The sequence below is a fragment of the Macrotis lagotis genome, chromosome 5, assembly GCF_037893015.1.
Source record: "Macrotis lagotis isolate mMagLag1 chromosome 5, bilby.v1.9.chrom.fasta, whole genome shotgun sequence".
In the NCBI taxonomy this organism is placed as follows: domain Eukaryota; kingdom Metazoa; phylum Chordata; class Mammalia; order Peramelemorphia; family Peramelidae; genus Macrotis; species Macrotis lagotis.
Window position 1 is genome coordinate 20,068,852 of NC_133662.1, and position 23,241 is coordinate 20,092,092.

The window sequence follows — 23,241 nt, forward strand, 5'->3', positions numbered from 1 at the left end:
TTTACATACAAAATTAATTTAAAATGATTTTTTTGTCACTTAAGAAAGGTGTGGATCGGAAAACACTTTTAGGCAAGTATTTCTTGAGCTGACTTTGGAAGGAAACAGGAGATTCTAAGGGAGCAGAGGAGAGCTGAATTTAGGAGGTAGAGGATATAGATTGTAGAAGAGAGAGCTGAGGCGCGAGTTCATTAGAAGTATGTTGCAATAGGGGCAGCTAGGTGGCGCAGTGGATAAAGCACCGTCCCTGAAGTCAGCAGTACCTGGGTTCAAATCCCGTCTCAGACACTTAATAATTACCTAGCTGTGTGGCCTTGGGCAAGCCACTTAACCCCGTCTGCCTTGCAAAAATCTAAAAAAACCCCCAAAAAACAAACAAAAAAGGAGTATGTTGCAATAGCCAGAAGAGGGGGTGTTAAGGGTATGAACTACGGCGGTGAACACAGAAAAATAATCAGAATTTATTTTAGTGAGTAAGAGAAGGAAAAGGGAACAATATTAGAGTTGCTGTGATGACAGGAATGACAAGCTTTGACAAATGTTGGATGTATGGGTGAGAGAGAGAGCGAGAATTCAAGAATAATGCTGAGGATGCTAACCGAGGTGAGGCACCCTTGAAAGAAACGGGGAAATTCGGAAGGGGAGGAGTTTTTTGTTTGTTTAGGGAAGGGTAATCCATCAGTTCATCAACAAGTACTTATTAAACGCCTACTATTGCCAGGCGCTGTTCTAGGCATGGAGCGTACAAAGATAGGGGAAAAGAAAACCGGTTTCAGAAGCTTATCAACTCACATTTCACTCATACACATATAAATAAATTCAGACTATGGAAAGGTCAGTACATTGTAATTTTCGAGGTGGAGCGGTTCTAGAGCCCAGCTTGGAGAGGAGAAAGAGGACTCCAGCGTCCACCCAGCAGTTTTCGCAGCAAATTCCACGCCTACCCCTCCCCCGCCCTCGGGTTCGGAAGGTGGACTACAACTCCCACAATGCCCCTGCGGTTCTTCAGGCAGTACCACCTCCCTCCCGGCGGCCCCGGTGAGAAGACTACAGTTCCCACGATGCACCGCTCGCTCGCCATGGTGTTGTTGCCCCTTCCCCGCTTTGGGACGCGATAGAGGCAGAGTCCTGCGCTAGGCCCCGGGGCCCGCCGCGTCCTTTCTCCGGGACGGAAAGGCGGTGACGCGCCGCTGAGCCCCGGGAGTCCGGACCAGCGGCTCCCCTCGGCCCCGGCCCCGGCCCCGGCCCCCGCCCGCTTCCCGTCCCCTTCCTCCCGGCCCGACTGCCTCCACCCGGCGGGTTCCGGGGAGCGGGGCTGCCTGAGGCGGGGGCGTCGGCCGCAGCCCGGGGGGCTGCGGGAGGCGAAGGCGGAGAGAAGATGGCGTCGGAGCTGGAGCCGGAGGTGCAGGCCATCGACCGGAGTTTGCTGGAATGTTCCGCCGAAGAGACCGCGGGGGTGAGCGCGGGGCCCAGAGGACGGGCGGGGGGCGGGGGCAGTCGGGGTGCCCGCGGAGGGCAGCGCCGAGCCCTCGGAGCCTGGGCACCCTGCCTTCCAGGGCAACGGCCCCGGTCCGCCCTCGCCGTCCCGTCGCAGCGGCCTTCCTGGCCCTCCTGCCGGGGCTTGGGCTCCCCCCGACTCCCCCAAATGTAATGCGGCCCCGCGGGGACCAGCAGCCCGCCGCTGCCCCCCCCCCCCCCGGCACCTGGCCGGGTGCCCGGGTGCCGCCCCCTCCCAGCTTGGGCAGGAGCGTGTGAACAATTGTAGCATCCGACGGCACCCCCCCCCCCCCCGCCCTGTCATTCAGCTTTCTTTGGAGGGGTCCAAAAATCTACTCTCCTGAGGGCCCGAGTAGGGACAAAAGAGCAGCCCCTCTCCCCTTTCTCCTGCTCCTCTGCTTCTCCCTCCTCTTGTTCTTCCTTTCTTATTTCCTCCTCTTTTATCCCTTCCCTCTGTAGTCCGTTTTCTCTTTTCCCTCCCTTGTGTTTCTCTACCTCTTTCTTCCTCTCACTCCATCTCAATCTTTCTTAAGCCTTCTATCTTCTTTCTCCCCCTCTCTTTCTTTTTCACACTTCTTTTCCTTCACCTTTCTTCCTTTCCTTCTTACTCTCCCTTCTCTCCTACCCCCTTTAACTCTAATTCCCTTCTTCCCTTTTTTCTCCCTTTTCCTCCTTTCATCTTCCATCCACTCTTCCCCTTCATCCCCTTTTCACTCCCTCCATTCTTTCCCTCTTCTCTTTCTCCTTTTTCTCCCCTTCTCCTTCCCTCTTCTCTCCCCTATTTTCGATCTCTCTCCTCCCTCTCCCTACTTCGTTCCCTCTTCTCCATTTCTGTCGACCCCATTCCCCCGCCCCCTTTCTTTGAAAATACTTTTGGGGCGGCTAGGTGGCTCAGTGGACAGAGCACCAGCCCTGGAGTCAGGAGTACCTGTGTTCAAATTCAGCCTCAGACACTTAATAATCGCCTAGCTGTATGGCCTTGGGCAAGCCACTTACGCCCATTTGCCTTGCAAAAACCTTTAAAAAAAAAAGAAAATAGTCACTTTTGCAGAGTATCAAATCCTAAGTGCAATAGGACACCCACTACCTTTACTTTGTTTTTGTTGTTCAATGGTGTCCAAATCTTTTTTGACCCCATTTGAGGTTTTCTTGCCAGAGATACTGCAGTAGTTTGCTATTTCCTTCTCCAGCTAATTTTACAGATGAGCAAAGTGAGACAAACTGGTTAAGTAATTTGTCCAGGGTCACACGGTTATTAAAAGGTCTGAGGCTAGAATTGAACTCAGGTGGAGGAGTCTTCTGTACTCCAGCATTCAAGTTCTGTTCACAGGACCTCCTCGTTGGCCTACCTTTGTTTAAGCTTGTATTGATACTAGAAAGATCATTAGTGTCAAAATCAAATAGAAATGAATATTGACTTTAAAAAAACCCTACAAATTAACACTGTTTTGTAATATATTTTTATTTATTTAACATTTCCCAATTACATTTTTCAATCTAAGGAATTATGTTGGCCTTGAGGATAGGAGATTGATATCTCTGTACTAGACTATTCTTTTAATTGTTTTTAAACAAAACTGTGTCAGAAGAAGCCATGAAACTGTACCTTGTGATTTTTTTTTTAATGGTAGTAAAATAAACTGACCCTTTTAGAATATATATCTCTTCTGAAGAGAAATCTTTTTGAACAGACAAGCAGAAGCACTAAGAGCAGATTATCTAGCATGCCTGTAAATAGAACTGAAAATAACTTTAGTTTCTCAGTGATCCCTTGGCAGAGGTACCATCCCCAAGGTGAATGATCTTTTTTTAAGCTACTATTTGCCTTGAATAACCTGTGAACTTAGGGATGGTTATACTTGACACAGCGAGAGGATATTAATGTCTTAAATGACTGCTTAGAAATTCTTTATGAATTGGAGGATGGATCAAAGTGATTCTGACTGGATAAAGGAAAGGAATAAGGGAAGGGATTAGGAGAAGGTGCCAGAAGGATCTGTAAATGGAACTTAATATACTGATATGCTGAATATGTGTAGCAACTTTTCTCAAAAAATCAAGAATGTTTAGTCTTTAGTCTTTAATTTTAATATAGATCTCTTCAGTCAGGCTTTAATTTCCATCTATTTTATACTGAATTGTAATTTTATCCATCCTACCTCTAAAGATTGGAAAACCTTTGGTTAGACTTTGCATATGTTCTATCTTGACATATGAGAACCTAAATGGGAATAATCCTCACTAAGTAAATAATGAGATAAATAGCAGCTAATCTACATTGATAAGGTATTCTATCCATACTTGATCCATAATTTAGATACTTGACTCTCCTAGAACTTAATGCCTGTGTGACATTGACAAGTACCTCAATTTTGTCATCTATAAAATGAAGCAGTTGGATTGGACTAGGTGACAACTACAGTTTCTTCCAGCTCTAGACCTATGATTCTGCTTCCTAATAGCTTTCCAAGTTTCTCCTCTCATTTTGCTATTATTACTACTTGTCTAGAATATAAAATTCTCTTCTTTTTTGAAAAATGTTTTTATTGATGACTGTTTTTGACATCATCAAGGTCCTTCCCTACTTTGAGTGAATCATCTCATATAACAAATAGTATTTTTTTAAAGACAAAGGAAAGATAAGCAAGTGGGAAAAATTGGTCAATTGATTGATACATTGAAAATTCTTTTTTTTAACATTTATTTAAGGCAGTGGGGTTGTGACTTGCCCAAGGTCACACAGCTAGGCGATTATTAAGTGTCTGAGGCTGTATTTGAACTCAGGTCTTCTGACTGCAGGGCTTGTGCTCTATCCACTGTGCTACCTAGCTGACCCCAATATGTTGAAAATTCTGAAAACATGTTCAACACTTGTAGATCACCCACTCCCAAGAAGGGTAAGTTGGAAATATCGTCTCATATCTCTTTGAGTTATGCTTATAATACCTTTTTTGTTTTGTTTTGTTTTTTTTGTTTTTTACAAGGCAAATGGGGTTAAGTGGCTTGCCCAAGGCCACAGGGCTAGGTAATTATTAAGTGTCTCCGTATTTGAACCCAGGTACTCCTGACTCCAAGGCCGGTGCTTTATCCACTACACCACCTAGCTGCCCCTTATAATACCTTTCTAAAGGTGTTCTCTCCCCTTCCAATTCATCTTTAATGTTGTCACAAAAATAACCCTAATGCTTATATCTGGTTATATCACCCCTTTTCTCAAAAATCTGAAGTAATTTCCTTATTGCCTAAAAACCAAACTGAAATGCTACCTCTATGAAGCTTTCCCTTGGTTCCCTCTCCCTTCCTCAATTAATTACATTGTTTCCTTTATAACTCACATAATACTTTGTACCTGTCTACTGTGCTTACATGATATTTTGCAATGTTTATGCCAGGTTGTATCAACCTATTACATTATAAGTTTCATGACAATAGGGATTTTGTTTTATAAAATCTTTATCTTTCCCTACTATTTACCAAAGTGCTTTGCACAAAATTGTCATTCAGCAAATACTTGTTGAATTGAATGAAAGAATCAGATTTTAGTGGAAAACTAGTAAGAAAATTTGTACTAGAGTCCCAGGCTCCAACTTCAGTTCAGTAGACTGAAGTACCACAAAGATTGAGAATATCAAATGAGTTGTAACCAAAAGTAATAAGTTTGGATTTCACTGAATTAAATTTTTGATAGTTCAAACTTTAAAAGTTTCATTTCATTTTTATTTATTTGTTTATTTGTTTATTAGTTTTTGCAAGGCAAATGGGGTTAAGTGGCTTGCCCAAAGCCACACACCTAGGTAATTAAGTGTCTGAGGTTAGATCTGAACTCAGTTGCTCCTGACTCTAGGGCTGGTGCTCTATCCACTGAGCCACCTAGCTGCCTCTCATTTTACTTTTTGATTTTATTTTTTAAATGAGTTAAAATAGTTATTGCTAAACAAGTTAATAATGGAAAGAAGAAAGAAATACTTGATCTGAGAGTTGAAGTTAACAAGACTCTGTATTGGGTTATCAATACTACACAGATTCAATTTATGAAATATAAAATTATTTCAGTAATGTAATGTCCATTTCTTCTCTGATTCCCCTTATCTTCTGATTGTTATTTATCTTTGGACTTATCCTGTGATGAAGATTAGTTACTGTTCTGCCTCTTGTTTCCTGAGGTAATAAGGGATTAAATGACTTGCCAAGTATTACAAAGTGTGTGCCAGGGAATGAATTTGAACTCCAGTTTTCACTCCAATGCTAACTTCAATATTCTTTCTCCCTTTCCACCAGAATTACATACTTTATAGATATATAAAGAAACTGTGATTTTTGTCTTCCTTCACCAATTAAATCCTAATTCTTCTAAACTTTGGTTTGTCTTTGGCAATTGTGATTGAAAAAAATCATTGCTGGTGGCCTACTTGATGAAAAGACTCTTAAGTTAGCTTGATCCTGGAATAATAGATAATTTATTCTGTCTCCAACCCTATACTTGAAGTTTTTCCTATTAACTTCCCTATTTGATATAATAGAAATGGGTCTTGAACTGGCATCAAGAGAAACCTAGGTTTAAACCTTAATTTTGCTAGCTTATAAATTATTTGACTTCGTTGATATTTTTCTGATATAAAGTGAGGATAATAAATCCTATATGGTTTGTTAAGTATCAGATTAACAGTGCATGTAAAGTCTTTTCAAACCTTAAAGCCCTATATAAGTATCATTTATGGGGGCACATCATTAGGTTTTAATCTACTCAAAATAGAGCTAGAATAAACTCTAAAGTCCCTTCTAGTTCTAATTCAAAGATCTGTATTACTTTTCACTTAGACTAATGTAGTTCCATCATACAAGTTCTTCTGCATTCTATCTCTTGCATCTCCAAACTGATTTTTCACATTATTGTCAGTATCATCTTCCTAACCCATGAGTCTGGCCATGGTACTCCTCTGCTCAAAAACCCTTAGTGATTCCCTCTTGTTTCTAGGATAAAAAAAGAAATTCAAATAAAATCAAAATACAAAATAACCAGACATTGAAGATCTCCCATATACTGGTACCAATTTACCTAGTTTCTAACCTTATTTCACATGTTTTACTTCCTATATTTCTATGTTCCAACCAAATTGGCCTAATCACTGTTTGCATTGCATTTCCTGCCTCCATTCATTCATACTGACTCCCCCATCCCATCTAAGATGTTTGCCCTTTTCAGCAATGCTTATTGGCTCTTTTACTTCCTTCCCCTCTAAGTCTTAATGTCTTGTGCCACCTCTTTTGTGAAACTTTAGTCTCCCAGTTATCAGGGCAAACCCTGAGGGTTTTTTTTCCCCTTAATCTCATCAAATTTTCCAAAATATTTAAATTTCTTTGTTGCCATCTTTATTCCCTACTTTGTATCTTAATACTTATGTATTATTATCATCATCCCATTAGAATATTAGTTCCTTTAGCACTGGATTGTTTCATATTTGTCTATATCAGTGTCCTGCCCTCTAGTCAATAATGGGTCTCTGGCTGAGCCTATTTGGCCTTTGTTTAGGCCTTGATTGACTCAGAGTAAATGTAAATAGTAGTTGTTTCTGCTTTGACCAGAAACTTCCAGAGTCTTCCTTTCCCAGATTGGTTTTTTTTTTTACTTTGAAAAAGAGGCTATTCTTTGCTTCACTTCTTTTCTATGTTCTTTAGGCTATTCTTTGCTTCACTTCTTTTCTATGTTCTTTAATCACTGAGAAAGCCCGAACTGACCTCCCAGTTTAAAGTTTTTTTGGACTAGGAAAAAAGTGATCATGTTTGCCCTCTCTCTTAGCTAGCCTTAATCACTGACTGGGCTTTGCCTCAATCAAAATGTGAACTGGAAAAGACCATAGCTTTAAAAGACCAAGGTCTTTAACTGTATCCAGAGCCATCTTCTGTTAATCCTGACCTATATCTGGCCATTGAGCAGCTCCAGAGGAGAAAATGACTTTGCAAATAGACATCCCTTCTCCCCCTCCCCCCAATCCACTTCACTTGCATATCAAGACATCACTACCCTGATTTCATGATCTTCTTCAAGAATGAAGAAAAACCAGCAACCAGAGGCATTCCCATGCTCTGAGTGGGTTTTTTTTTTTTGCAAGGCAAACGGGGTTAAGTGGCTTGCCCAAGGCCACACAGCTAGGTAATTATTAAATGTCTGAGGCCAGACCTGAACTCCTGACTCCAGGGCCAGTGCCCTATCCACTAGCTGCCCCTCTGAGTGGGTATTTAATAAATGTTTGTGGTATTGAATTATAGGGGATCATGTCAGGGATTGCCCTCCATTGTTGTTGTCTTCAAGAACTAGGGGTCATGGGCAGCTGGGTGACTTAGTGGATAAAGCACCTGCCTTGGAGTCAGGAGTACCTGGGTTCAAATCCGCTCTCAGACACTTAATAATTACCTAGCTGTGTGGCCTTGGGCAAGTCACTTAACCCCATTTACCTTGCAAAAACCTAAAAAAAAAGAACTATGGTCACTAAATATAGTGAATAGTGATGAATTGGCATTCTTTTCACAGTATTCACCAAGCCCAACTTTAAAATTAGCTGATTTTTCTCCTCAAATTAAGATGAATCAATGACATTAATAATAATAGCTTTCATGTTGGTGCTTTTATAGGGCTAAATAGGGCTTGAAATTAAATTTCAATTAAATAACTATACTTAAAGAAAAGGAAGTGACTTGTTATAAAGAAGTAGCTTTCCTTTTAGCCTCTTATTTTAGCTGGTTGGAATTCCATTATCATTGGAAATTTTAACTAATAAACACTTGTCTCAGCTTTTCATTCCTTATATAGTCTGTGGCCTATGTCAAATGACTGGAAACATACTGCTTTTTCTAAGGTGTATTTAACACTATATGACCAGGGATGATCTTCTGTCCATCAGAGATCCCACCAGTCACTTGGAGTTCAGGATTACAGGCTGGATGTTGCAACCAGCCCTGCAGGGAAACCCAGAGAAGTCAATGTCCTGAGACACAAGCCCAAAGGACTTGGAACTTAACTTTGTTCCTGATTCTGGATTTTCTCTATCTTGCTTCAGAGGGTTCCTCAAGCAGGAAGTTCTCTTCCCCGCCGAGATCTCTCATACTGGAAGTCCATTCTGACCGTTCTGTGGTTTTTCTCTAATTGACTGTTTCCTCTCAGAGCATTCATTTTAAGGAATGTGCCCAGGTCAACCAGGTACTAACAGTGACAACAACAATAGCAATAGATAGCTTTTATAGAGTATTTTAAGTCTGAAAAACTCTTTCATAGCAGCCTTTTAAGGTTGGTGCTGTTATTTCCATTTTATAGATTCATAGAAGTTAAATAATTTGCTGGGGTCTGAGGTGGGATTCAAATTCAGGTCTTCCTGACCCTAAGTCCTACACTTTCCATTGCTACTCTCCATAATTGCCTTAAATGTGCATCCTACTTCAGACTCTACACTGTACCTACTTGATACCCTTCTGTCTTCTGCATCTCCCCCACCCTACTTTCTTTTCAGCTCTGTCTTGTCTTTTCCCAATTAGAACCTAAGCTCCTTGAGGGCAAGGACTCTCTTTATGCTTGTAGTTTTATTCTCTGTATTTAGTAAAGTTTCTGGCACACAGTAAGTGTTTGATAAAAATTTCTTAACTTGAGTTGTCAATGTTTTCTATTGAATACAATAGATGCTAAATTTTGATTTCTAAGGTTACTACTTATTATGTTGCTCTTCTCACAACAAATTCATTACCGTTAAATATATACTGATCATTATTGTTGAAAGAATTGCTTGAAAGCTGTTTTTTATTTTTTTATTTTTTAGGCTTTTGCAAGGCAAAATGTGGTTAAAGTGCCCAAGGTCACACAACTAGGTAATTATTAAGTATCTGAGGCCGGATTTGAACTCAGGTACTCCTGACTCCAGGGCTGGTGCTCTATCCACTTCGACACTTAGCCGCCCCTGAAAGTTGTTTTTTAACCCTTTCTAAACAGTACAAATAGTGTGGAAGAGCAACTGATAATTATTAGGATAAATGCATAGCAATACCCCCCCCCCCATATTGGGACAAAGTAGAGACTTGGGGCTGGCAGAGTAGGTGGCTACTTTGAGCACTGAAGGGGAAGGATACATCAGGAAATATCTACAAAAATGTTACTTGATTAATTACTTAAAGGATGGTCTTTTTTATTGGCATGATGTTCCATCCATACCATAGATGAACTTTTGAGAATTGCTATGGCCAACCTTCATCACTTTACCATAAGCTAGACATTAGCATTTCTGAACTTAGCTTGCTTGTACCTTGGAAGATAGACATACCAGTCCCTATACCGAAAACTTTCCTAGTTTAATTAGTCTGCCAGAGCTTGCACTCTGTGCATATGGATACCTTAGAACGTTTCAGAGAAAGATTTTAGTGGTGGTTAAAAATACTTTTCTATAACATATGTTTTTCTGTGAAATATAGTTTTAATTTTATAGTGTTATCAAATATCATGTATTTCATTGAAGGTACAAATCTTACAGCAAATGATAACACAAAGAAGGTACAATTTTCAACCCTTATATAGTAATGACTACCTGCATGTTCCTGGTGCTTTGAGTTGGAATTTTCACCTATACTACTTTCTATCCCAGGAGCTAGGCGTTACCATTAGAAAAAGAAATCCAGGCCTTATATGCATGATGTGCTGGTAATTTTAGTAGTAAGAATTATTTTTGTTTAGGTTTACTTTCCTTATCACTCATTTCCAATATAAACATGAAACGAATTTATGATACTTTTTTTTAAATACATGATAAAGAGGAGTTTTCCAGTTGAGCTCGGCTGTGTGGTATTTCATCTTGGTAGGTAAATAAGTGACTCTGAGTTCTTGAAAGTGATACCAGTGGAGCACAAGTACTAGCAAGTCCTACCAAGTTGGAAAAGATTTAGGAACAGGCCTCTGAGAGGTGGAGCTCACTTCAAAGAGATTTAGGTACAGCCTGAAGCTTGGCTACTAAATGGATTTTTTTTTTTTTTTTTTTTTTTTTTTGCTTACAACACTTAAGGACTGGCCAGTAGATGTCTTTTAGGTAGGAGGTATGCTCACATTGATGAAATCAGAGATCTTTAAGTATTGAAATTGAGGGAAACAAATTGTGGCAACTAAGGAGAACTAATTTTGTTGAGAAATTCATGGCCCTTTCTTTTCTTTATTTCTTTTTTAGTTTTTTTTTTATTTGTTTGTTTGTTTTTGCAAGGCAGTGGGGTTAAGTGGCTTTCCCAGGGCCATACAGCTAGGTAATTAAGTGTCTGAGGTCGGTTTTGAACTCAGTTGGGCCTCACTTCAGGGCTGGTGCTCTATTCACTGTGCCACCTAGCTGCCCAGCCCTTTATTTTCTAAGGGAACTTTTTCTACCTTTTTTTCTCACTCTAGTTCTCTTCTTTCATTTCTAGTGGCTAATTTAAATTTCTCCAAAAAAATACATTGCTTTCCATAGTACCTATATGCTTCTGACAAGTAATTTGTAAATCAAAATACCTTTTAAAAGTAGAAGAATTGAGAGTTCCAGTGGTGATTCCTTTCATGGTATAAATAGCTACACCTAGTTTCTTTGTGTTAGAATTTCACATTTACATCCATTAAGTGTGATTTTTTTTTTTAATGGGAGTATACTGGGACTACATCTGCCAAGACAAACCCAGTAACTAACTGAAAATAATTTTAAAACATTTTAATACAAATGAAGTCAGATTTAAATAACCAGAGAAATATTAATTGTATATGAATGGGCAGAGCTAATATAATAAAAACAATAATTTTACTAAAATTAATTTACTTATTCAATGCCTTTCCAATTAAATTACTAAAATTATTTTTATTGAGCTAGGAAAAATAATAAAAAAATTCTTTTGGAAGAATAAAAGATCAAGAATATCAAAGGAATGAAGGGAAAAAAATTAAAGGGAGGAAGCTTAAGAATTTAACAGATACTAAACTATATTATAAGGTAATGATTACCAAAACTATCTGGTAATGGCTAAGAAATAGAAAGGCAGAGCAGTGGAGCAGACTACTCCACAGTGAGACTATTTTTAATTTCAGGGAGATAATGATGAAGCAATTTAAAAGCCCTGAAGTAGTTTAATGGTGCCATCAACCAGGAAGGGTCAGACTTATTCTTAGATCACTGAAGCAACTCTAAACCAAATGTTGGGATAAGGATACACTATTTGTTAAAAAATTGTTGGGAAAACTGGAAAGCAGTTTGGCAGAAACTGGGCATAAGAAAACTAGCAGAACTTTGAACATATTACCTATCAGATTTATGGATAAGGCGAACTTATAAATAAGAGAAAGCATTGTGAGATATGAAATGGATAGTTCTGATCACATTAAATTAAAAAGTTTTGATACAAATAAAACCAATGTAGCCAAGATTAGAAAGCAGAAAATTGAGAGAATTTTTTTTATCATTTCTCAGATAAATGTTCTATCTCAAATATATAGAGAGCTTTGCAAAATTTATAAGAATATGAGTCATTTCCCAAGATGATTAGGGAAAAAAAGGAAAAGAACCTCTATATTCTAAAATATTTATAGCATCTCTCCTTGTGGTGGCAAAGAATTGGAAATTGAAGGGATACCCATCAATTGGCTAAGGAAGTTGTGTATGATTGATGGAATACTACTGTGCTTAAGAAATGATTAACTGGTTAATTTTAGAAAATATGGAAAGATTTGTATGAAATAATGAAAAGTGAAATGAGCAAAACCAAGAGAAATATTTTATACCAAAACTGCACTATTTTTCAAATAGCAATTGTGTACAGTCAAATTATTTCGAGTACTGTGAATTCTCAGATAAATATCAAGGACCTATGAAGGAAGATGCTATTCACTTTTAGAAAAAAAGAACTGATAAATAGAAGAACATATAGTATGATTTTATTTAGAAATATGTCAAATGGCTTATATTTATAAACATGCCCTCTATAGTGATGTAGAGAGGAGGGAGAAAGACAGTTTGGGAACTTAAGAGTGTAACCCAAAAAATTCGAGTATATCTTTATTGGAAACAAGAGATTTGTCTTAGTTTAAGTGCTTTTAAAAATCTTAGTATTATTGTGAAATGTTGCATAATTAAAACTGAATATTGAGAATGGTTTATGCTAAATAAATTTGTAACCTTGATTTGTATTATATGATTTGTATTTAATCAATTGAAACATTTACTTAATCTGAACTGTATTTGGTTTAGAGTTGTTTCAGTGATCTAAGAATAAGTTTGAACCCTTCCTGGTTGATGGCACCATTAAACTACTTCAGGGCTTTTCAATTGCTTCATCACTTAATTTCCCTGAAATTAAAATAACTGGAAAAGGGACTTCTTTTTACAAGATTTGAGAACATAAAATGAAGGAAAAATATGAAGTCATTCATTTCTGTTTTCTGTACAAATCATGTTAGTGTGCTGCTTCAAAGAAAAAAAATCAAAAAAGAGTTTATAACTTTTTAGGCTTGTATGGAGATTATTTTTTCAATTTATATATATAATATATAATTTTTTTTTAACCTAGGTCTAGTAATCCCAAAGGAGGGACTGGAACCTTGAGGTCTCCATGGAAACAATATAAATCAAAAGACTATCTTTTGAACAAAACAAACACAACAAATTAGTGGTGTTTGGGACAGATATAGTTTTATTTAGGAGGTAAAGCATCAATTTATCCTGATAAACTCCTTGGACTTAACTTGCATTCCATTTTTATGGTGTGTTAACAAGAGAGGGAACCTGCTATAGTGGAGTTTGCCATCAACCTGAATTTAAGTCCTGCTTCTACAGTATATAGGTAGTGTAATCCTCAAGTTCATTGACCTCTCAATATCCCAACAATTTTATAATTAAAATTGTTACCTTTTTTAAAATTAAAAAGTTTTTCTTCTCTTCTACCTTTCCCCCATTAGTTAAAAAAATAACCTTCCCCCCCCCCAAAAGAAACAAATAACAAAAATCCCAAATTCTTATAACATGTGCATAGGTAAGCAAATCAAATCCTCACATTGGTCATGTCCAAAATGTATGTTTCGTGATGAATCTTGATCATGAATCTCATCATGATTAGCAATTTCAGCGGTAACAAAGCCAAGCAACTTTTTAGGAATACAGGTTGTAGAACAGTTAAGTTACTTCCTCATCCTGATGGGTAAGTTAGGTCTTGTTCCATCAAAAAACTCAAATCTTAAGAATTCTTAAATTCTTAGGGGGTGGCTAGGTGGCGCAGTGGATAGAGCACAGGCCCTGGAGTCAGGAGTACCTGAGTTCAAATCTGGCCTCAGACACTTAATAATTACCTAGCTGTTTGGCCTTGGGCAAGCCACTTAACCCCATTAGCCTTGAAAAATCTAAAATAAAATAAGAATTCTTAAATTCTTAAAGCTCTTGAGTTTCATTTAAGATATAGAATTGAAGAGGAAGAAAGAATAGATCTTTGGAATTTAGAAATTTCATTTAAGGGGTGGCTAGGTGGTGCGGTGGATAGAGCACCGGCCTTGGAGTCAGGAGTACCTGGGTTCAAATCAGGTCTCAGACCTTAATAATTACCTAGCTGTGTGGCCTTGGGCAAGCCATTTAACCCCATTTGCCTTGCAAAAAAACCCCCACCTTAATAGAAAAATAGAAATTTTATTTAAAAGAATTTTTAATTTAATTTTATTAAATTTAAATTTCATTTAAAACAATTTCTTGTTTGATTTTGAATATAGAGCTCAGAATTAGGAACCATTTACTGATTTTATAGTCTCTTACATCAGTGAGAATGTTCAGTGTTTGCAGGTGATAAAATATTTTTATACCCTTTTATCCTCAGTTGTACAAATTCCTTGAGAATGGAAGAAGAACTGAAGCTCTAGTCTCTATGTAATTTTAACATTGACTTTGGACAGAAGCTGTTAATAGTATCATGATGGGATATAAGTGAGAGTGAAATCAAACTATTATAATTTAGTTTTTAAAACTAGACAGTCTCCTTTTCATACATTTAGAAATAGTCTCATAAGTAAATATATTGTGTTTATATCAGTTAAACATTATTGTGGTGTCATATAACCTGTAGACAGTTTTGATAGCAAACTAACTCAGTATGAAATACTAACTAGTTACATATTGTTAGTTGTGGTAACTCAGTTTTAGTCTCAGAGAGAGCAATTTAGCAGCTATTTTCATGTCAGAAATGCCAAAATTGATTTAGTTTCCAGCAAAAATACAATATGGAGGTGAGAAGATATCAGGTTCCTAGGGAATGTTGGGGATGAATGATAGTTCTGTGTCCTTAATTCTTGAAGAAGACTTTGAGAAGTGATGCCATTCATGCATGTGAACTGGATTTTAGTGAGGGGGTGCTTTGTAAAATCACCAGTCTAACTTTCTCTTCCAAAACCATCTAATCCATTGACCAGATATGGATCAGCTCCTGATGTGAGGCAGTCAGGGTTAACTGATTTGCCCAAGTTTACATAGCTATCAACTATTAAGTGTCTGAGACCAGATTTGGACTCAAGTCCTCCTGACTCCAGGGTCCATGCTCTAATCACTGGTTGTCCCACTGGGGAATGAATAATAGAATTGGAGAAATGAAGCATAGCAAATGGAATTAAGGAGAAATAATAGACTAAATTACCTTTAGAGTAACGTGTTAAATTTTTAAAGAGTACTTTCTTCAAAAAGCCCTCTGGGTTAATTAGTTCAGGTATTGTTATTCTTAATATACAAATGAAAAAAATGATGCCCAGAGCACTGAAGGACTCTAGAATCACAAACCAAGTCTCCTCATTTCATATCCAGCAAATAGAAGGACATGAAAAATTGAAGAGGAAAAAGTGACTTTAAGGACTGACTTTCCTTTGCACTTTAAGTAAATTTATTTTCACTTAATTAAAAATAAAACTGCAGGGCGGCTAGGTGGTGTAGTGGATAAAATACCGGCTCTGGAGTCAGGAGTACCTGGGTTCAAATCCGGTCTCAGACACTTAATAATTACCTAGCTGTGTGGCCTTGGGCAAGCCACTTAACCCTGTATGCCTTGCAAAAAAAACTAAAAAAACTAAAAATAAAAAAATAAAACTGTTCTACAGCAGAATTTTCATTTAATGGTGGTTCCATGGAGGATTTATGAGGAAGATAAAGATTGGAATTACCCAGAATAAATGGGATTTTAATCTATATCACTAAAGAAACATTCATACTGATTATGAAATCATGGATCCATCAAAGTAAAACAGAATTTTAAATGAAAATTTGACATTTATCTTAAAAGGGCCAATCAGCAGCACTTAATTTATATGAAAAATAATTGATTAATTTCTTTTTTTAACTGGAAAGATATTCTGACTTGTCTTTTCTTTTCTCTTCTCTTCTCTTCTTTTCTCTTTTCTTTTCTTTCCTTTCCCTTTCCCTTTCCCTTTCCCTTTCCCTTTCCCTTTCCCTTTCCCTTTCCCTTTCCCTTTCCCTTTCCCTTTCCCTTTCCCTTTCCCTTTCCCTTTCCCTTTCCCTTTCCTTTTCTTTTCTTAGAAATGGCTACAAGCAAATGACCTGACTAGAGAAGTCTACCAGCATCTAGCTCACTATGTACCGAAAATATACTGTAGGGGTCCCAACCCTGCTCCACAGAGAGAAGATATGCTGGCACAACATGTTTTGTTGGGACCCATGGAATGGTATCTTTGTGGTGAAGATCCTGCATTTGGATTTCCAAAACTTGAACAAGCAAACAAACCTTCCCATCTTTGTGGCCGTGTTTTTAAAGTAGGAGAACCTACATATTCTTGCAGGTAACAACACATCTTCCTTCTAAAATGTTAACATATTTTTACTTGGAAAAAAATGTTTATTTTTATTTACCCATATCTTATTTTAAGAAAATAATTGGTACATCCCTACAAAAGCACTTATTAAGTGCCTATTGTGTGTGTTTTGGGAATACAGAGACAAAAGAACAAACTTGCTTTCATGAAATATACATTCTTTTGGGGTCAACAACATTTACAAAGATAAATCAAGTATGAGAAAATTTGAGGAATGAATGAGTAGTAGTAACTGACAGGTTTTAGGGAAGAGACAGGAGCTCCTGAGCTGAGCTATTAGGGAAACTCGGGATTCAAAGAGGTAGTGGTTAAGAGGTAATGCCCTCCAGACCTGTGGTCCAACTTGTGGAAAGGCATCATCTCAGGGAACAGCAAGTAAATCAGTTTGATTATAATGTATAAGTGCAATGAAGAAGAATCATGTAATATCAGCCTGGTATAGTAGTCTGGAGCCCACATGCAAAGGATTAAAATGCTAAGAAGCAATTTTTGCCTAGTATAAGAAAATAAAATATTTTAAATAAATATGAAATGCTCATTTTTGAAGTAATGAGATTTACAGTGTAATAAAAACTGATTGTTTGAGTGTGTGATACTCTTATCTGTTGGAACACACTGAAAGCTTTGTTTAATATGGATTACTCTGTTTCTGTTTTGTTCCCTGGTCTGCTGGCCTATGTATTACTATTTCTTAGGTAATCCATGACTGCTACCATTAAACTGTGCTTTAAAATATAGAACAAAAAAAAAACATTTCTTTTGCTTTATCTGATTCAACTTTGTATAGCAGCTGGCTCAAGTTTGCTATTGCTCAATATCTTTTTAAAAATAATTTTTATTATGAATTTACTAATAATCTCCAATTTTGAACAAATATAATATGAAATAAAATCCAGACTAAAACGTTAAGCTCCAAACTATTTAATTTTTGTTTAAAAAAGATAAAGCAGAAATATATTAAGTTGTTCCTGTTAGTATTTAATTTTAACAAAATACTAACAGGAACAACTTAATATATTTCTGCTTTATCTTTTCCATATCTCTTTATAATCCTATGATACTTATAATATTAGCAAACAGAAGGCTAAAAAAAATCACTGAATAATTCTTAAAATTTTCGTTGCTGTTATCTTTGTATACTCCTCTTTATTTCTGTTCCATTCTGCTTTTTGTCACTTGGGCTATTTCATGTATCATAATATTTCTGTGTTTTTATTGTGCAATAATTTCAAATAAAATTAATATGCAGCAGTTTATTTAGCTATTTTCCAACCAGTGAGCCATCTGAATTTTGATTATTTTTTCTTTAGGTAGCTCTAAATATTTTTTGTATGCATCCTTAGGATGTCCCCAAAAGATAGCATCATTAGAGATTATTTTCTGACTCTTAGAGCCAGATTTTTTTCCCAAAAAGATTGTATCAATTTATATAATTCACTAACTGAGCCAACTTTGAATTTATCATCTTAAGTTATTAAAATGAATATAACTTAGTATCTTAGAGATCTTTTTGCTTTGCATCTCTTTGCAATAGAAAATTTGAAAAGTCAAGTGATTTTTTTTTTTAATAGTTTGTGTTTACTACTGTGAACGCTTTAACCATTTATATGTTGGGGAATTGGTTTTGCTGTTGTGAATTTGTATCAGACACTTCTTATGTACAGAAGTTTTCCTTCAATTTATTCTTGTCATTTGGAATACGAGACTTTAGTGATTCTTGAAGCACTATTTTTAGTTTTTCAGATCTACCTCTTTTGTCTCTAGTAATTTCTTCTATTTGTTAGAAATACAGTTCTACAACAAAAAATTTTTAATATTTTTTTCTTATTGATGGTATGACATTTTATATTTTGATATTAATTCAATTGGAATTTATTGTGCTATATGTTATGAAGTATGAGTCAAAAGGTTTTTTTTGCTAAGCTGTTAAACAATTTTCTCAGCAATTTTATTGAATCCTTATTCAATGAATCTTTTCTCCCTTGTTTTATAACCTTATGTTTATCAAACACTGACTTCTTTATACACTTACTTCCTTTTCAGTGTTCTTGATTCTGTTCCATTGATGTTTTCCATTATTTATCCATTATTTTGTCATTTTGACTCTTACTGTTTCATAATACATTTTGAAATAATAGCAGAGTAAATAACCTTACATAAATGTTTTCTTCCAGAATTCCTTTGATAGTCTGTTCTGTTTTTCTCTATAAAAATAACTTTTATTGATGTCTTTTGTTTTTACACCATAGTCAGTTTCCCAATATACCTTTTCTCTCACCTTCAAACATCTTTATAACAAAGAACAGTTAATTAAAACCAATGCAGAGTCCATATCTGGCAGTATGTGTAATATCTTGAACTTCTCTCCTGAGAGGGTTGAGATACTATTATCTATTCTCTGAGTTAAGATTAATCATTCCAATTATTCAGAGTAATTTCATTTTAGCCTTCTGGTTGCTTTTATTATAATTATCATAGGATTATAAATTTAGATCTTTAAGATACTTTGGAGGTCATCTACTTCAACCCCCAAATTTTATAAATGGGACAGTTGAACCCAGAGAAGTCAACTGACTTGCTCCAAGTAGCAGAGCTAGGACTTGAACCTAGATCCTCTGTCTCCAACTCTTTCCACTGAATCACAGTTCTCTTTGTAGATTGTTCTTCTGTTTCTGTATTGGTTCATAAAGTGTTACTATGGTTTTTTTTAAATTCCTCATATTTTCTATTTCTTATAGCAAAATCATTTTCCTTAATATTAATATATATTGCCATTGTTCAGTTATCCCCAGTTGATAGGCATGCACTTTTTTTGTAAGTCATAAAAATTGCTTCTATGAAAAAATTCTGCTTGGGTATAGATAGAGGGTTTACTTTTTCTAGCTTCTTAAAATATACCATCAATAGTGGGGTTGTTAGATCAAAGAGAATGAACAGATTAGTGACTTTTTCTTATATAATTCTGAATTGTTTTCCAGAATGATTAGTCTAAAACTTATTTCCAATGGCAGGAGAGATGGCTCTTAATAATTTTCCTGTAGTTCCCTGGATATTCTTGCCTATTTGTTTTTTTCATATAAATTTTAATGTCTCTGATTCTAGAAACTACTCATTGCCATCTTAATTGATGTTGCATTAACTCAATAAGTTTGTTTGAGAAATATTAATGTTTAAGCATATTTACTGAACCTAACCATGAGCAGGAGGCTGTCCCTCCATTATTAATTTCTTGTTAAGATCATTTAAAATAAGTCTTTATTTAGACCTCATATCTTGTTAAGTCAGTGACCAAATATTCAATAATTTGGTTATTGTTGTAACATTTCTCTTTTTGTCATCTTTTTCTGATTTTTGTTAGTCATGTGTAAAAATGTAAATAAATTTTTGGGGGCTTTTTGCAAGGCATTGGGGTTAAGTGACTTGCCCAAGATCACACAACTAAGTTAATTATTATGTATGTGAGGTTGGATTTGAACTCAGGTCCTCCTGACTCCAGGGCTGGTGCTCTATCCACTGCACCACCTAGTTGCCCTTAAAAATGTAAATAATTTCTGTAAATTTATCTCAGACTTTGTTGTTTTGCTAATTTGCAAATATTAACTTTGTTAATTTGCTAATATTATTCATTATTAGTTAATTTATTTGGCTCCTTATGTAGTCAGAAATCCATGTAATCTGTAAATAGGGTTATTTTAACTTTTTCATTGCCAAAATCTGTTCATTTCTTTTTCATAACTATTTTACTATAGATAAAATTTCTGTAATTGTTAAATAGATATGTTAAAACTGGACAGTTTTGCTTTTTCCTTCCGATTGAAATTCAACAAATTCTTTTTAATCATCTCTAAATTCAAAGGCACAAATTAAGTAGCTTCATCCATAAGAAGTGTAACTTTCTGTCTAGTGACAGTGAAGCATGAATATAAATAACAATAGTAGAAGGAAAATTGATGAGGAAGAGAATTGTTAACTTGGGAGTATCTAGAGGAAGCTTCTGATTTGTTGAAGATGTAGTTTTCAAAAAATGGAAGAGAGTATGGGAGTCCATTCTCATTATAATAAATATTTTAATGAATGGTAATTTGGCAGAGGAGCATTGAATTCTCAGTATTACTAGTAGGATAATTTGATTAGAGCATAAAATTCTTTTTAAAAATATTTATTTGTTTTTCTACCCACATGCAGTGGTAGTTTTTACCTATCATTTTCTTGCAAGGTTTTCAGTTTTACATTTTTCTCCCTTCCCCCTTGAGAGAAAGCAGTCTAATATAGGATTCATGTTTATTAACCATGCTAAACATTGATCCATATGGATCAGAGCATAAAATTCTTACTGCCTTTTTTTTGGTAAGGCAATGGGGTTAAATGACTTGCCTAAGGTCACACAGTTAGGCAATTAAGTGTCTGAGGTTGGATTTGAACTCAGGTCCTCCTCACTCCAGGGCCAATGCACTATCCACTGTACCACCTGGCTGCCCCTAGAGCATAAAATTTTTAAAGGATAGTACAATCATTCCATTGTAGTGCTAACTTTCAATTGTATATATTTTTAATCTAGTTAAGAAAATATTAGTCTTTTTCTAAGCTTTTGTTTGATTTTTAAACCACAGGTGAATAATATATTATCTCAAAGACCTTTTCTATTATATCCATTACTGTAATCATATAGTTAGAACATTTAATATTGATTATTTTTCTCATGTTGAATCATTCATACATTTCTGGTATTATCTTAGTTGTAAATTTTTTTTTAACGTGTGACTGGATTCTTCTTCCTAGCATTTAGTTCGATTTTTGTACTTTTATTCATTAATAATACTGGTCTGTAATTTTCTTTATAGCTTTTTCTGTGCTGTGTTTGAAGGCTAAAACCTTAATAAAACAAATAAAACCATAGAAAAAACTTGAAAAGCTGTCATCATGTTTAGAAACAGTCTATATAGGGATTATTTGTTCTTTTCATGATTTGGAGAAATTCACTTGTGAGTCTTGATTCTGCTACCTTTTTTTTTTAAGAGGACTTCTTTAAAGGCTTAATTTCTTCTAAGATTATCCTCTTTAGGTGGTCATTTACTTTTTTTTCACTTTGACATTTTATTTCTTTTTTGATAAACCCAATTTTAAGTTAAAATTTTTTGACAAATTTTTGATAAATGTTAATTTTCTTTCACTTGTTTCTAATTTTGAGAGTTTTGTAATCCTTTAATAAAATACTTTTCTCACTATACACCAATTTCATTGAATCTTAAAAAAAGCTAGTTTTTTGTTTTGTCAATTAACTTTTTTATTTGCCATTTTATTAAATAATAGTCTAATCTTGATAATCTCCCTTTTTCATTGTTTAGTCTGATTGTATTATTTTGTTCATATTCTGATTTTCCTAAATGCAGACTTAATTTCCATTTGTTTTCTTTCCTTTGCCATTCAACTCTTTTAATTAACTATGCTACTCAGGTTACATTTCATAAAAACTTTTTTCAATTAAATTTAACAATCAATTATTAAGTTCTTTTTTTAATTAAATTTTTCTATGTTCAGGATATTATACTTAGCATTGTAGAGATACAAAGATGAAAAATAGCACTATTTAATCACTATCTTGAAAAAATTCATATCTTTTTGGTCCACTGTATATTTCCAAACTTTTCTTGGATGCACTCTCATTTGTAGCCAAACTGAACTTCTCTTTTCTCCCATTGCACATTTTAGTGTTCTCTTCCATGCCTTTCCTTGCACTATTCTTGCATTTTGATATGTAGTTTTATTGTTGTTTTGATTGCAGTAACTTTTTGACATTTTTATAATTAGTTTATTTAATACAGGCATAATCTAATAAATCACTTAACTGTCCTTGTGAATTTGTATATCTTTTCTATTTAATTCTTTTCTTTTTGAATTATGTTCCATAAATGTAGTATTTTAAGTTTCTGTCCTTTTAAATTTGCCTTGTACTTTTCCTTGATTAAGAACAGAATCAGTTTTTGTGAATGTTCCATGTGTAACTCAAAAATGTGCATTTTCTATTTTAACTTAAGTTTATTCAATGATTTGTTCAAGACTGTAACTTACTTTATAGTTTTTAAAACATCTTCTGATAGAAGGGTGGTAGAATCTGCCTCAATATTCAATTTATTTCTCGCAAATTTTGAACTTTTTTATAAATGTAACTGCTATATTATTAAAGCATATATATTCAAAATACCTATCTTCTCTATGAAATTTTATTTTTATTGATGCTTTTTGTTTTATTACATTAATTTCCAAATATATCCCTTCTTTCTTCCCCAACAAAACTATCCATCACAACAAAGATTTATAAATGAAAGAGAAAATAAATCAATTCATCAAAATCAACAACAAACACATCAGACAGATAACAGTACTTATAGCATTCCACACTCACTGTCTTCTATCTCTACAGTGAAAAGCAGGAAGATCTCTTCTCAACTCTACCTCGTGTCAAGCTTGATCATTGTAATTTTAAAATAGTTTCTTTTTTAGTGTTATTATTGTGCATATTGGCTCTCCTTTATTCTTGGTTCTCCTTTATTCTACATTAATTCATAGAAGTCTTCTCACCTTTTTCTGAATTCTTCATATTCATTTCTTAAGGTACAATAATATTCCATTCCCCATTCAGTAGGAATCTATTTTGTTTCCACTTCTTTACTTATCCCTCACCACAAGTGCTGCTATGAATACTTTGATATATTTGGGACACTTCTTTCTTTGACCTCTCTTAGCAGTGGGGTCCTTGAGTTACTTTTGTGTGTGTGTGTTTGTGTGTGTGTGTGTGTGTGTGTGTGTGTGTGTGTGTGTGTGTGTGTGTGTGTGTGTGTGTGTATTTCTTCACTTGGTTAGAAAAAACAGACTATAATTTCAGATTACTTTCTAGAATTTTGAACCAATTCATA

The 23,241-nt window shown here is 35.4% G+C and overlaps 1 protein-coding gene across 7 annotated transcripts in view; it reads left to right on the forward strand.

The window, feature by feature from the left end:
* Positions 1 to 1,040: 1,040 nt before the first annotated feature.
* Positions 1,041 to 23,241, forward strand: part of UBR2 (ubiquitin protein ligase E3 component n-recognin 2) — a 157,516-nt gene continuing 135,315 nt past the window's right edge. For 2 of the 7 annotated variants that reach the window (XR_012478543.1, XM_074236964.1), the window contains exons 1-2: positions 1,042 to 1,456; positions 16,035 to 16,294. Coding sequence is in view for 4 of the 7 variants with exons in the window: in XM_074236964.1 (XP_074093065.1) it covers positions 1,379 to 1,456; positions 16,035 to 16,294 (338 nt within the window). In the remaining 3 variants the exon portion in view is untranslated. Of the gene's footprint in view, positions 1,457 to 4,112; positions 4,395 to 16,034; positions 16,295 to 23,241 lie in introns of those variants that run through there. The other 5 variants (XM_074236965.1, XM_074236970.1, XM_074236966.1 and 2 more) reach the window with 5 other exon arrangements.